This window comes from Vicugna pacos, chromosome 25 (assembly GCF_048564905.1).
Source record: "Vicugna pacos chromosome 25, VicPac4, whole genome shotgun sequence".
Taxonomy (NCBI): domain Eukaryota; kingdom Metazoa; phylum Chordata; class Mammalia; order Artiodactyla; family Camelidae; genus Vicugna; species Vicugna pacos.
The window spans coordinates 27034690-27047207 of NC_133011.1; the positions used below are offsets into that span (position 1 = coordinate 27034690).

Below are 12518 nucleotides of genomic sequence, written 5' to 3' on the forward strand. Positions count from 1 at the left end.
CAAGGAGCACAGATCAGTTTCCTGCTCAGGAAGGAGCGTGGAGGAAGGAGGGCTTGGGCTGGAACTTGAGGACAGGCAGGTCTTGAACAAATGAAGAGTCAGAGGCTGGCCACCCTGGGCTGCAGGGAGTAGGATAAACTGTGGACACTGTTTTCCATCGACATTTCTAGCAATGGCGATTATGTATGGTTTACTCTCTCACACTAAGATTTAATTAACTAAATGATAAGTTAGTCTAAATAGCTTTCAATTTAATACAACACCAAAGAAGTAAAAAAAAACTATTACTTAAAAGTTGCATTAGAGGAAGAAATCAGATCCCCCTACCTCTGCAACCCCCTCCCCAGAAATAACTTACTCCCCTTATTCATATACATGCTTCTTACACAAACACATCTCTGTCTCTTGTCTACAGCTACATCCAGCTATTTATTTAATGGGGCCCTGCTTCAGGCACTATGTATTGACCTTCTATGTTCTTTTTTTAACTTAGTAATGTACTTGGGCATTTTTCTCAATCAGTACGTATAGGTCTTTCCCATTCTTTTTCATAGCCACCTAGTGTTCTCTTGAATTACCATAGTATCCATGTATTCATTCATTCAACAAATATTGGGAAGACTCTAGCCTAAGTCCTGGAGATAATATAATAAACAAGACAGACAGTACCCTTGCTTTTATGGAGAGTATACCTTAGTTGGGGGTGGTGTGGAGATTAAGAGGGTATAAACATAAACAGCAGACAGACAAATAAACAAGACATGTTCACAATGACTGCTTTGTAAAGAATTAAAATTGGGCGATGTGACAAGAGCAAATGGAGGAAGGGGCTATGTTGGATTGACTTTCTCCTTAAGTAATTGACAGACAGGTTGTTGAACATTTTTAGCTGTTAAACAATGCTCTAATGAACATCCTGGAAGACAGAGCTTTGTGTGCTTATGCCATTCTGTCTGTAGGATAGAGTCCTAAAATGGGATTATTTCCTACTTGACTCTCATCTCTGCAGTTTCTCCATCTTTCCTGTATCATTCCCCACATGCTCCCTACCCTGGTCCTCCCGGGGGGTTTAAGGCCCCACTTATCTAGGAGCAGGCTTCACTCTGAGAAACAGATCATCACTCAGCTGACCAAGGCTAAATGCAAGACTGACAGGGTCATGGATTCAGAGCCCATTAGTTCTGGGAGGAGCTTTTAGATCCATTCCATAATTTTACAGATGAATCTCAGGAAGATGACATGTTTTGCCCAAGATCACGGGACTATTTAGAAGTAGAACCAGAATTCAAATTCACGCCTCTGCCTCTTGGTCCAGCAGATTCTTCATTACTCTGTGCCAAGCATGACTTTCCACTGGGGAGATGACTTCAGAGGAAGTAGAACTTGGGCAAAGCTGATCACTTTTCAGAGCAGAATGAAGAGGTTAAAACAGTGGCTCATCTAGGGAGCATCTAAAGATCCCCTAGTCCAGGGCCAATTAAACCAGAATAGCTGGGGATAGAACTCAGGCATCAGTAGCTTTTAAAACTCCCAGGTAATCCCAGTGTGCAGCCAGTGTTGAGAACCACTGGACTGAAGGAATTTTTTTCTCTCCTCTCTAGGCGTTTAACCTTAGTCCAGCTGATCCAGATGGCAAATCGGATCCCTACATCGTGGTCAAGCTTGGCAAAACCGAAATAAAAGACCGGGACAAATACATCCCTAAACAATTGAACCCAGTATTTGGAAGGTCAGTGCCCATCTAGGTCTCATTGTATTGTCCCATCTGCGTTTGTTCCTATGGTTTTTCTGTGTGGGAGGTTGATGTGGATACGTGTGTGGATCTGAGAAAACGGTGCAGGAGATCGAATGCTGACTTCTGCCCGTGGTAACAGCCAGTCAACCGTATAATCATGGAGAAGGGCTGAATTCTTTCCCTGGTCCCCTCGGCAACTTGGTGGTGTACGGTGATCTCCATGCCCACGGTTTTCCAGTAATGATTTCCCTAGATCGGAAATTTAAGAAGCACCTTGAATAGTCATCAGTTTCAGACTCCTGCCTTGGCAAGAGTTCCTGTATACAAACACGGTAACTAAGGCCCAGAGAGGTTTCGAAACTTGTTCAAGTTCACACAGCTCATAAGTAGAAGGGAGGGGGCTGGATGTTTGGCCTTTTGTCTCCTACCAAAGGGATTTTTCCATCACATGATTTTGCAGCTCACTTGAGGCGACCCCCGAAGTCACAAAGGGAACTGCATCCCCTACCTGTGTTTTGTTTTCCTGCAAAGTATTTTACAATGCATTGCCCTCATGTATATTTAGGTGAACCAGACATTCTCCAATTCACAGTAACCCTACTACCCCCATTTTTCTTCTAAAAGAGTGTATCACACATTAGTGTTCCCTGCGTGGGTTTGTGCGCCTGACAGCTGTTAACTCTGGAATAAAGCAGACCTGGGTTTCACTCTGCCACATACAGGCTGAATAACCTTATGCGGATGGCTTTACCTCTCTGATCCTAGTTTTCCTCATCTGCAAAGCAATAATAGTGACAGTTGACTTTCAAAGGCCTTTAGAAGATTAAATATGACAAGTACCTGGCCCATTGTCTATGATATCACGTCTTAGCTACTCAAAACACATTAGCTTCCTTCCTCTCCCCCTTGACAATCATTTTAGCAACATCTACATCTTATGTGTGTTTAATTTCTTTTTTTCTGGAGTAACAGGGAGCATGGGATGAAATCTCTATCCAGCTCATTTAAATTCATTTACACACTTGTGATTGCTTTGGACCCTCTGACGTTGAATCGGCACCATTCTCTTTTTCCATATTGCTTCAGAGGAAATAAGGCAATAAATGTCTTGCCTTTACAGATTAAAGAGAATGATTAAAACGACGTGCTGGGGAAACTTACCCTTGCTTCCCTGATCCGGAGATGACCTTTATCATTACCTGCCGTTTATGTAACTAGCACTTCATTTTGCCAAGTGCTTTGTAGTCATTTTTTATGAGCTGCTCTCTCCACAATGCTGTGAGTTAGGCTGGTTTTATAACCTCCATTTATGGCTGTGGTAAACAGAAGAAGAGGGTGATGGAATATTCCCTCTGGTCGCTAGCATCACAGAGTCCCTTCCAGAAGCCCTCCATGCTGGCGGCTTTGCTGGATGTGTATTTAATTGTTGCTGGCTCAGTCTTGCAGTGTTCCAGCAGGGACAGTGGGAGGCTCTTGTGCCTGGTTGGGGTCTGGGGAAACCTCTTTGCGACCTCAGCGTAGGAGGATGTCACAGGCTGCCCCCTTCCGGTGCCCTGGCGCCTGGTTGCTTTACTTTTCTTCGTAGCCTCTGATCTGAATTGATGTGTTTCTGTTCACTGGCTGTCTCCCATCTCCCCACTAGAATGTAAGCTCCGTTCAAGCAGGGACTTTGTCTAGTCTGTTCAGTGCTGCACCTTCAGCACCTAGAACAGAGTATGGCACAGAGAAGATGCTCATTAGGCATTTGTAGAATTAGCAGATGGACAAACAACCCTTCAGTCAGGTTTCAGTGGGACTTCGTGGGACCCTGTCACTCTGCATCATCCTAAGGGGATACATGTCTGAAGACTTTGGTGGTTCCTCATTTTCTCATTAATCACAGTGCCTGGCACAGGGTGGATGTGTCATAAATTGTCAGATGAACAAATGATTCAACAAAAGAATGAATGAATGAACAAAGAAATAATGGGACATCTTTGCTCTGAAGCTTAGAGGTACTGAATGTTTCTACAAAGCTCAGTTTTTACCTGTTTCATGATGCCTTCTCTTTTCTCAAACCAACGTTGTATCTAGAGATCCTATCTCATTGACAACCACATTGGTATAAGCTTAGCTTTTCTCTGAGTGACCAGAAGTTTTTGGTAGTTTTTCTAAGGACAGCTCTAATGAAAATTCAGGACAGCACACAACTCAGGGAGATGGATCAGAGCAGTGGAGCCCTCTGCCCTCTATCATGGTTGCCAGGGGCAGTTAAGCACTTAATAAGTCCTTCCCTGGTGCAACAGCATGTTGATGGCCAAGCTCAGTGATAAGCAGCTGGGGGCTTGCTGGTGAGATGCCTCTAGAATATCAATTAGCTTCAAATCTAAATCTTGGAGCTCCAGGGAGTGAATACTATGTTTTCAGATGGAAGAAATGAATTTCTCCTCCACAGAGCCATTTCCCTAGCCTGCTAGAGCTGCCTCAGTTAGGATCACTGGAGCTGACCAGCACCCCTGCTGGTTATATGTGTTGTTGGATTCTGTTTGTTAATATTTTGTTGAGGATTTTTCCATCTATGTTCATCAGTGATACTGGATTATAGTTTTCTTTTTTGGTAATGTCTTTGTCTGGCTTTGGTATCAGGGTGATGGTAGCTTCATAGAGTGAGTTTGGGAGTATTCTCTCCCCTTCAATCTTTTGGAAGAATTTGAGGAGGATCAGTATGAGCTCTTCTTTGTATGTTTGATAGAATTCCCCAGTGAAAGCCATCTGGTCCTGGACTTTTGTTTGCAGGGAGATTTTTTTTTTAATTGCTGATTCTATTTCACTTCTAGTGATTAGTCTGTTCAAATTATCTATTTCTTCTTGATTTAGTTTTGGTGGACTGTATGTTTCTAGAAACTTGTCCATTTCTTCTAGGTTGTCCAATTTATTGCCATTTAATTGTTCATAGTGTTCTCTTATTTTCTTTTTTTTTGTATTTCTGTGGTGTTGGTTGTGAATTCCAGTCTTGTAATTCTGCACTCTTATGTTTTCCATCTTCAATAGGATTTTCATTTCAAATAAACCCAGCTGGTATTCCCTGATGAAGCAACAATGGAGGGGAAAGGGAATGGCAATTTGTTGGGCACCAGTTGAATGCCTGGAAATAAACTATGTGCATTAAATAAACAATATCACATTTAACTACCATGTTATTAATATAAAGAAGATAGATTTATCCTCATTTACATGTAAAGAAGCTGAGAGGGATGAAATAAGTTCCCAAAGTTTTACAACCAGGAAGATGCTGATTCAAAAATGGAGATTGGAAACCAGTCCTGTTTGAGACCAAATTCCAAGGATTTTCTTCTTCATCTTGCTATGACCCTAGTTGAAGGTTGCAAGGTGTGGCCCACGAAAGAGGAGATGATTGGCTACTGGAAGTTGACATAAGAATTGGAAATTATTTGTATCTCAATGAAAAATTAAACCAGATAAATATCCATTAAGTATTAACTAGGTTGCTGATTGTTGACTGAGTTCATATGAACTATAGGCAGGCGAAAAGTGAAACAGGGAGAAGTTCCCTGTATCTCCAATCGTTGATGCTCCTAAAGCCTCTGCTTGGATGGCAGGTCATTTGAGATCCAGGCCACATTCCCAAAGGAATCCCTGCTCTCTGTGCTGATCTACGACCATGACGTGATCGGGACGGATGACCTCATTGGTGAGACCAAGATTGACCTGGAGAACCGCTTCTACAGCAAACACCGAGCCATCTGTGGCTTGCAGAATCAGTATGAGATGTAAGTCTTCCTCCGGTAGAGATGCTATTGGTGTTCTGAGGATGCAGCCCATGCGCTGGGAAGGCCAGTCAAGGCTCCGCTTTAATATCTCGGATGGGCTCCATGGCAGCAGGGCAGGTTTGGAGAAACTGCTCACTGCACTTGAGGGTATTTGGGGTCGGGGAGGTGGTGTTGATGTGGATACCAGGGCAGGTACTTCAAGAGTTAAAAGCTGGATTGTATTCGTTCATTCCATCAGCTGGGCCTGGTAGGCAGAGTTCCCAGTGGAGAATGATGGTAGAAGAATAATGTCACATAAATGCCAATATCCTAGTTAATTACAACTAAAACTCATACAAAGCACTTTACATGGAGCATCTCATTCAATTCTCTCAAAACCCATTGATGTGTTATCCCCATCTTACACGTGAGGGAGGAGCAGGTCCAACTCTCTCTCTGTTTATAAAGATTTTGAATTCTGCTTAATTTAAAAATGCAGATTACCAGCTTTATTTTTTTAAGTATGATATATTTGATGCCTGAAAAAGAAAACCTCTTACAAATATCAACTAGGAAAATATAAAAACATCCATTAGATTTCCGTGGTGTAATTTTAGAAATATCTTTTCGGAATATTAAGTAATATAGATTCATTGTAGAAAATTTAGGAAATACAGAAAATACAAAATAATTCTCAAATTATTTTCCATAGAGATAACTGATGTAAAAAAATTCTGATATATTTCTTTTTAGTATTTTTTTGATGCTATTTTCTGCCAAAGTTGGACTCACAATATCCATGCAAGTTTGTAAGCTTCTTGTTGCATTTTTACCCCTGTATTGTAAGTATTCTATCACACCATTAATTATTATTTTAATAGCTCTGTGGTGTTCCATTGTATGAAATTATTATAAAACGATATAACCAATTTGCCTTGCAGAGCTTTAGGGCATTTATATTTGTCTTCTTTATTCTGTTAGAAATATTGCTGCTGTGAGCATTACCATACAAAAGCCATCGCAAACCCCTCTGATAATTCATTCAGTATTCATCCAGAGACATGGATTTATTCCATTAAAAGGAATGCACACTTTAAAGACTTTTAATACATATGTCCAAATGGTTCTCCAGAAGGATTGGACCAAATTAAACTTTCATTAACATAGTCTGAGCATTTATTTCCTCCATGGCATGATTTTCAACGAGTCTCTCCCGCTGGCCTGTTTTTCTTTGAGCCCAGAAAGCCAGTTCAGTTTTGGGACTCTAGTGAACGTATAAGCCTCCTGGGGGTCTTTACATCATTCTCAGGTACCTGAGAGGGTACCATTCAGAGAATGATTAGCTGTGCTCACTCTGAAGTCAGGAAAGGAAGTCACCGGCAAATATGGGGCATCTTTTGTTCAGAAGAATTTCCTGACAGTGGAAATAACAGGGACCAGAATAGGTTAGTCAGGGAAGTTGTAACCTTTGTTCACTGAAGTTTTAAAAATAGACAAGAGCACCTATTTCTGGGGAGGCCTATGTACATGGCTCTGAGCATGGCTTGGATGATCTTTTCAGAATTCTCATATTACTGGCCCAATGTAGCAAAACTGCTTTATGTTCTGGTTTGTTTAAATACTTAAATTAGATTCTGATGAATCCGGTGTCCCAGGGAGCATTTCATTGCAAGTTAATAATTTTTAACCAAACAGCCAGTTTTTAAGGGAAGAAGGGTTTGGAAAGATTTGGAAACTCACCACCAATTAGAGAAATGGCACCTCAAGGCTTCCTGCCTGTGAGTAAAATCACATGAGTCTACCTATGATTTTGGCAGAGGAGGAGAAAGGAAGAAAGAAGCAGAGAAACTGAAGGGATGAGTTAGGCTTTCCTGTTAGAGTAAGTAGCTGTTCTGTTAGGGACAGAACAGAACAAAACAAAAACTACCTGCAGAGAAGTCCGTAGAGACAGAAAGCAGACTGGTGATTTCCAAAGGCTGCGTAGGGCGGGGGAATGAGGAGTTAGTGCTTGATGGGTGTTGGGTTTTCTTTTGGGGTGATGAAAATGGGAACTAGATAGACGTGGTGGATGCACGATAATGTGAATGTACCAAATGCCAGCAAATTGGTCAGCTTTAAAATGGTCGATTTTGTTCTGTGAATTTCACTTCAGTTTTGGGTTTTTTTTTTAGGGTGCATTTCTTTAAAAAAAAAAATAAAAAACTAAACCTACCTGCAAAGCAGGTCCTGCCTTTCTTACAAGCATACACGTGCAGAGGTATTGACCAGAAAAGAGAAACCAAAAACAAAACAAAAATGAAAACACTAGCCCCAAGCATACAGAACGTCAAGTTAAACCTGAAGGAAAGCACCCTCGCTTCGTACTTAGGCAGCGCATTTATAGGGACCTCGGCTGTGGCTCCCGGGAGGTGGGGCCTCACCCTCTGCTCTTCCTCCACTTTTCAGAGAAGGATACAACGCCTGGAGGGACACGTCCAAGCCCACTGAAATCCTCACCAAGCTCTGCAAAGACAACAAGCTGGATGGGCCCTACTTTCGCCCTGGGAAAATACAGATCGGAAGCCAGGTCTTTTCTGGAAAAACGGTCTTCACTGAGGAGGACACTGGTAAGTCCCCACGACGTATCCTGCTGATATGGCTTTCTTCTGTAAAGCCTGCTTCTGGTGGTGGTGGTGACTGGAGACAGTGGTCATCTATGGTAAAACTAATGCATGTTCATGGCAGAAAAAATGGAAGAGTAAGGAGGAGGATGAAATTACTCATAGTCCCCCAGTGCAGAGGTAAGCATGGTGCACACTGCTGTATTTCTTTACAGTGTGTGGTGTGTGCACACACAATGTCCCATTTTTACACGGTTTAACATCCAGCATATAGTCTCATACTCTGCCTTTTCTCCTTCCAATAGATCATGACAATTCTCCTTTGTTCTTTGAAATGACCCTTGATAATATTCTATTTTATGGCCGTGACATTTATTCACATTGTGTCCAGATTTTGTAGTGACACTTAACACCACCGTGAACCTCCTTACACATATTTTTGCATATTTCTGATGTCTCTACAGTACACGTCATGCAAGAATTGTGTCAGAAGGTCAACAATATCTTAAAATGAATATTACATAAAATAACCAATTGGACACAGCTCAAATTACCCCCATAAGTATTATACCAACAACTCTCCTATTTCAACACCAAGAAATAGATTTTTTATATAAGCAACATAGGAAGATCCCAGATAGGCTTTCCTAAATTTAGGATGAGGAAAAAAAGTCACCTTTACTTTAATGATACAGAACAATTCTTATACTGCCACCCCTGTCCATCTGATGCTCAAAAATTGCCTATATATGGGGCAGTGCTTCTGATGCAAAAAACCCCAGTTAAGTAAATGCTACAGGACGTTTTTAGACTATGTTGATCTCCCCACTTTGACACCAGGGTTTCTTTTTACCTTGTCCTTTTGGCCCCAAGAACCTCTTAGAGGTTCATGCATGCAGGGTTGTTGACATTTAGATAGTGCATTAATGATATTGATGAATTTCTGTTGAGAAAAATACTTTTTCACAATATACTCTGAAGCCAATTTAGTCCCTTGGTCAGTAGTCTACATTTCACGATTAAACAATCTATTTGCCCACCAAAAATCTAAATTTATGTTCATCAAGATCAGTTCTTGACCGATGAAACTTTATGACAGAGATTTAGTTCACTGATTTCTTGTTGATCCATATCAACTAGTACTGACCGTAATTACTGCTTTTGGGAGATTTCTTTTGTGGACTTTTTTGAAAAACCAGGTTCAACTTTTCCTGTGTCAAATTAGGCCATTCTCAACTGTGTCGAGTAGGTTTTATTCTTTCAACAGCTTTTGTCTTATTGGTGAGTACTATTTCTACTGATAGTTTTTTTGTCATAAACTACTGCCTTTTGAGGGGAAGTGACAGATCAGAGAATCATTTCTGTGAGTGGGTGTTGGTAGGAGAGAAATCCCAAGCAATGATGAGAAGAGACAGAAGACACCCATGGGCACATATTGTGCCTATTTTAACATGTTGCTTAGGGCCACCCTGGTCCCCCACGCCCTCTCTCACTATGGTGCAAACAGTTTTATGTCTCCAGGACACAGACTCTCTCTAGTCCCTTGAAGCCAAACTTGTGATTCATAGACTCTGAAGGGAGTCGCATACGTACACCAAGACCCTGACTGCTCTCCAGGTCTTCTTGTTGACCTATCTCATTTCCCACTCTCTCAACCTTCCCACCATTCTACTCCCCACCTCCTTCCAGTCTCTCTTTGTCCTGTTTCTCTCTTGCTGTCTATTCTCTCTCCCTGGTCCTTGCTATATTGAAATGAACCTTTAAGGGAGTGTTTAAATACACCTGACAGCCCATCACTGTCCCCTTACAGGAGTGCACATCTGACAAGTCTCTGTTTTTCTCTCTTCCATGCAGATGAGATGGTGGAGTCTTATGAGCACTTGGCCCTCAGGGTTTTACACTCATGGGAAGATATCCCAGAGGTTGGGTGTAGGCTGGTTCCTGAGCACATAGAAACTCGGCCACTCTACCACAAGGATAAGCCAGGAATGGAGCAGGTAGGGGCCAAAACAGTTCTGGTCCCAGTGGGAGTGTGCATCCTTGAGGAATGTGACTTCTCCTCTGAAAGTGGATCTTGTGTGCCCCGTAGCAATGGTTTTCAACCAGGGACAACCTTGCCCCTGCTACCCCAGACATTTAGCAGTGTCTGAAATATCTTTGGGTGGGTAGGGCAGCTACTGGTGGCTAGTGGGTAGAGGCCAGAGATGCTGCTGAACATCCTATTCTGTAAAAGACAACATCCCACATCAAAGAGTTATTCAGCCCCAAACAACAACATTGAGGTTGAGAAACTGCCCTAAAGTCAGAGTTGAATTTACTGCTTTTTCCTTTTTATGATTTGAGTTAGCCAACTCTTTCAGAAGAATCCTGACATCTGAGAAACTTCAAAACCCATCTGATATGGCCAAGACCTTGTCCAAAATCTATCAGTAACCACTCAGCCCACTAGTTTTCCCAGAGAAGCAGTAGATGGAGGCTCGCCTTGAAGAACTGGCAAGAAAAAGCTGCATGGGAAAAATAGAGATCTGGGTTACGAATTAGAACAGAAGAGAAGACAAACTTTAGCAAAAAGCCTTTGATGTCCTAGGCCCTTTACATAATCATCTTGCCTCATTAGGATGGCCATTGATTTATTTATCCAAATTGTGGCCATTCTGAGAGTGAAAAAGGACACTATTAATAATTAAGCTGATACAAGGGACACACACCAGGATTTTCCTAGACAAACAGGGGTGTGTGGGTCACCTTACCCCCATTTCTTAACACAGCTGCATGATGGAATTATTATGATCCTGACTTTTAAGCTGAAGAATTGAGATTCAGAGTGTTTAAGTAACTTGCTCCAAGTTACTCTGCTGGTTAAGTGGTAGAGCTGGGATTTAACCTGGACAGTCTGAGTCCCTTCCCAGCTCTGGACCCATTCACTGTGTAACTTGGACAAAGCACAGGAGCTTGGCTATAATAGGCCAGGAACACCCACACTGCTATCCCCCCAGTGCTGGGGCATGAACTTCATGACAGCATGTGTCAGGGAACGTCTTGGAAGGATAAACTTTCATCAGCTGTAGGAGCTTATGATTATTTCCTAAGATTTACCACCAGATGTTTGAAATCTTTTGTGCACTGTTATCCTTCACTTTGTCTTCAGATGTGACTTCTTGATTAAAGGTGCATGTAAATGACTCTTTGCAGAAACCTTGGAATATAACCCTCCATTGAATTGGCTCTTCTCTTCCAAAACACTGACTCTGCTTAAATTGTCCCTTCCCATGGAAATTCTCTTTTTTTTAAATATCCTAAGCCCCATGGGCAAGATATTTTCTCATTTGCCAAGTAGGAGTGGCAACATCTACTTAATGGGGGTATTGGGAGAATGAATGAGCGCATGCTTTTCAAGTGCATAGCACTGTGTCTACACATAGTAGGTTCTCAAGGTTCTCAAGTAGTAAAGGGTTGTTAATCCTTCCCTTCCTCTCGATATATGCTCTAATTTTTAATAAAATATTAGTTCTGTCTTTGTCAACAAATATTCTAAATATAACATGGATAATATCCATATATTGTATTATATGTACCTAATATCCATTTTCTAGGAAAGGGATCTGTTAAAACCATGAACAGTCAGTTGTCAATGTGGTAACCACCAACCCCCTGCCAAAAAAAAAGAAGCTAAAGAATGTCTTCTTTTCTTAACAAGGGCCGCCTGCAGATGTGGGTGGACATGTTTCCCAAAGACACACCTCAGCCTGGCCCTCCTGTTGACATTTCGCCAAGGAAACCCAGAGGGTGAGTAAGCTGCAGCCCCGCATTCAAGGAAAGAGAGCGTGGCCGCAGACTAAAAGATCGTGACCTTTGATCAGGTGTCTGGTACATGACATTGGCCAATTGACACCTGCTAATCATGCCTCACTTTCCACCTGGCCGCCAATTACAGGAGGAGCTGAGTGGTGGTGGTAAGTCATTGAGGTGGTGATTGAAATGGCGGCCCCTGTCTTGTGGTAGGAGCCACTGAGTTTCAACATTCTTCAGCATTCTGAAAAATGTTGGTTAATGGGAGGAGGATCTGCTCCGAGAAGTTCATGTCCCTGGTGATTTCAGCTGGGACACTTGGTTTTGATAGAATGAAGACTTTAAGTACTGATATTTTTGAACGTGGTAAATTGAGGAAGTTTATGGATTCAAAGCAATACCAGAATCACATAGACACCAAGAGACTCAGCTTTCAAGGTCTATCAACCTAAGTCTGCTTTCCCTCATGCCAGGTATGAACTGAGAGTAACCATCTGGAACACGGAAGATGTCATTTTAGAGGATGAGAATATCTTCACAGGACAAAAATCAAGTGATATTTATGTTAAAGGGTAAGATCATCAACAGACACCAGCCTCCCTTTCCTTCCCGTCCTCGCCTCTTTAATCCCCCAACTAAACCTAT

The 12518-nt window shown here is 41.9% G+C and overlaps 1 protein-coding gene across 1 annotated transcript in view; it reads left to right on the forward strand.

Annotated features, from left to right (window-relative positions):
• FER1L6 (fer-1 like family member 6) overlaps positions 1 to 12518 on the forward strand; it is a 122488-nt gene that overhangs the window by 96665 nt on the left and 13305 nt on the right. The window contains exons 32-37 of the mRNA XM_006211403.4: positions 1602 to 1729; positions 5335 to 5505; positions 7930 to 8090; positions 9939 to 10081; positions 11782 to 11870; positions 12347 to 12445. Coding sequence (XP_006211465.2) covers positions 1602 to 1729; positions 5335 to 5505; positions 7930 to 8090; positions 9939 to 10081; positions 11782 to 11870; positions 12347 to 12445 — 791 coding nt within the window. The remainder of the gene's footprint in view (positions 1 to 1601; positions 1730 to 5334; positions 5506 to 7929; positions 8091 to 9938; positions 10082 to 11781; positions 11871 to 12346; positions 12446 to 12518) is intronic.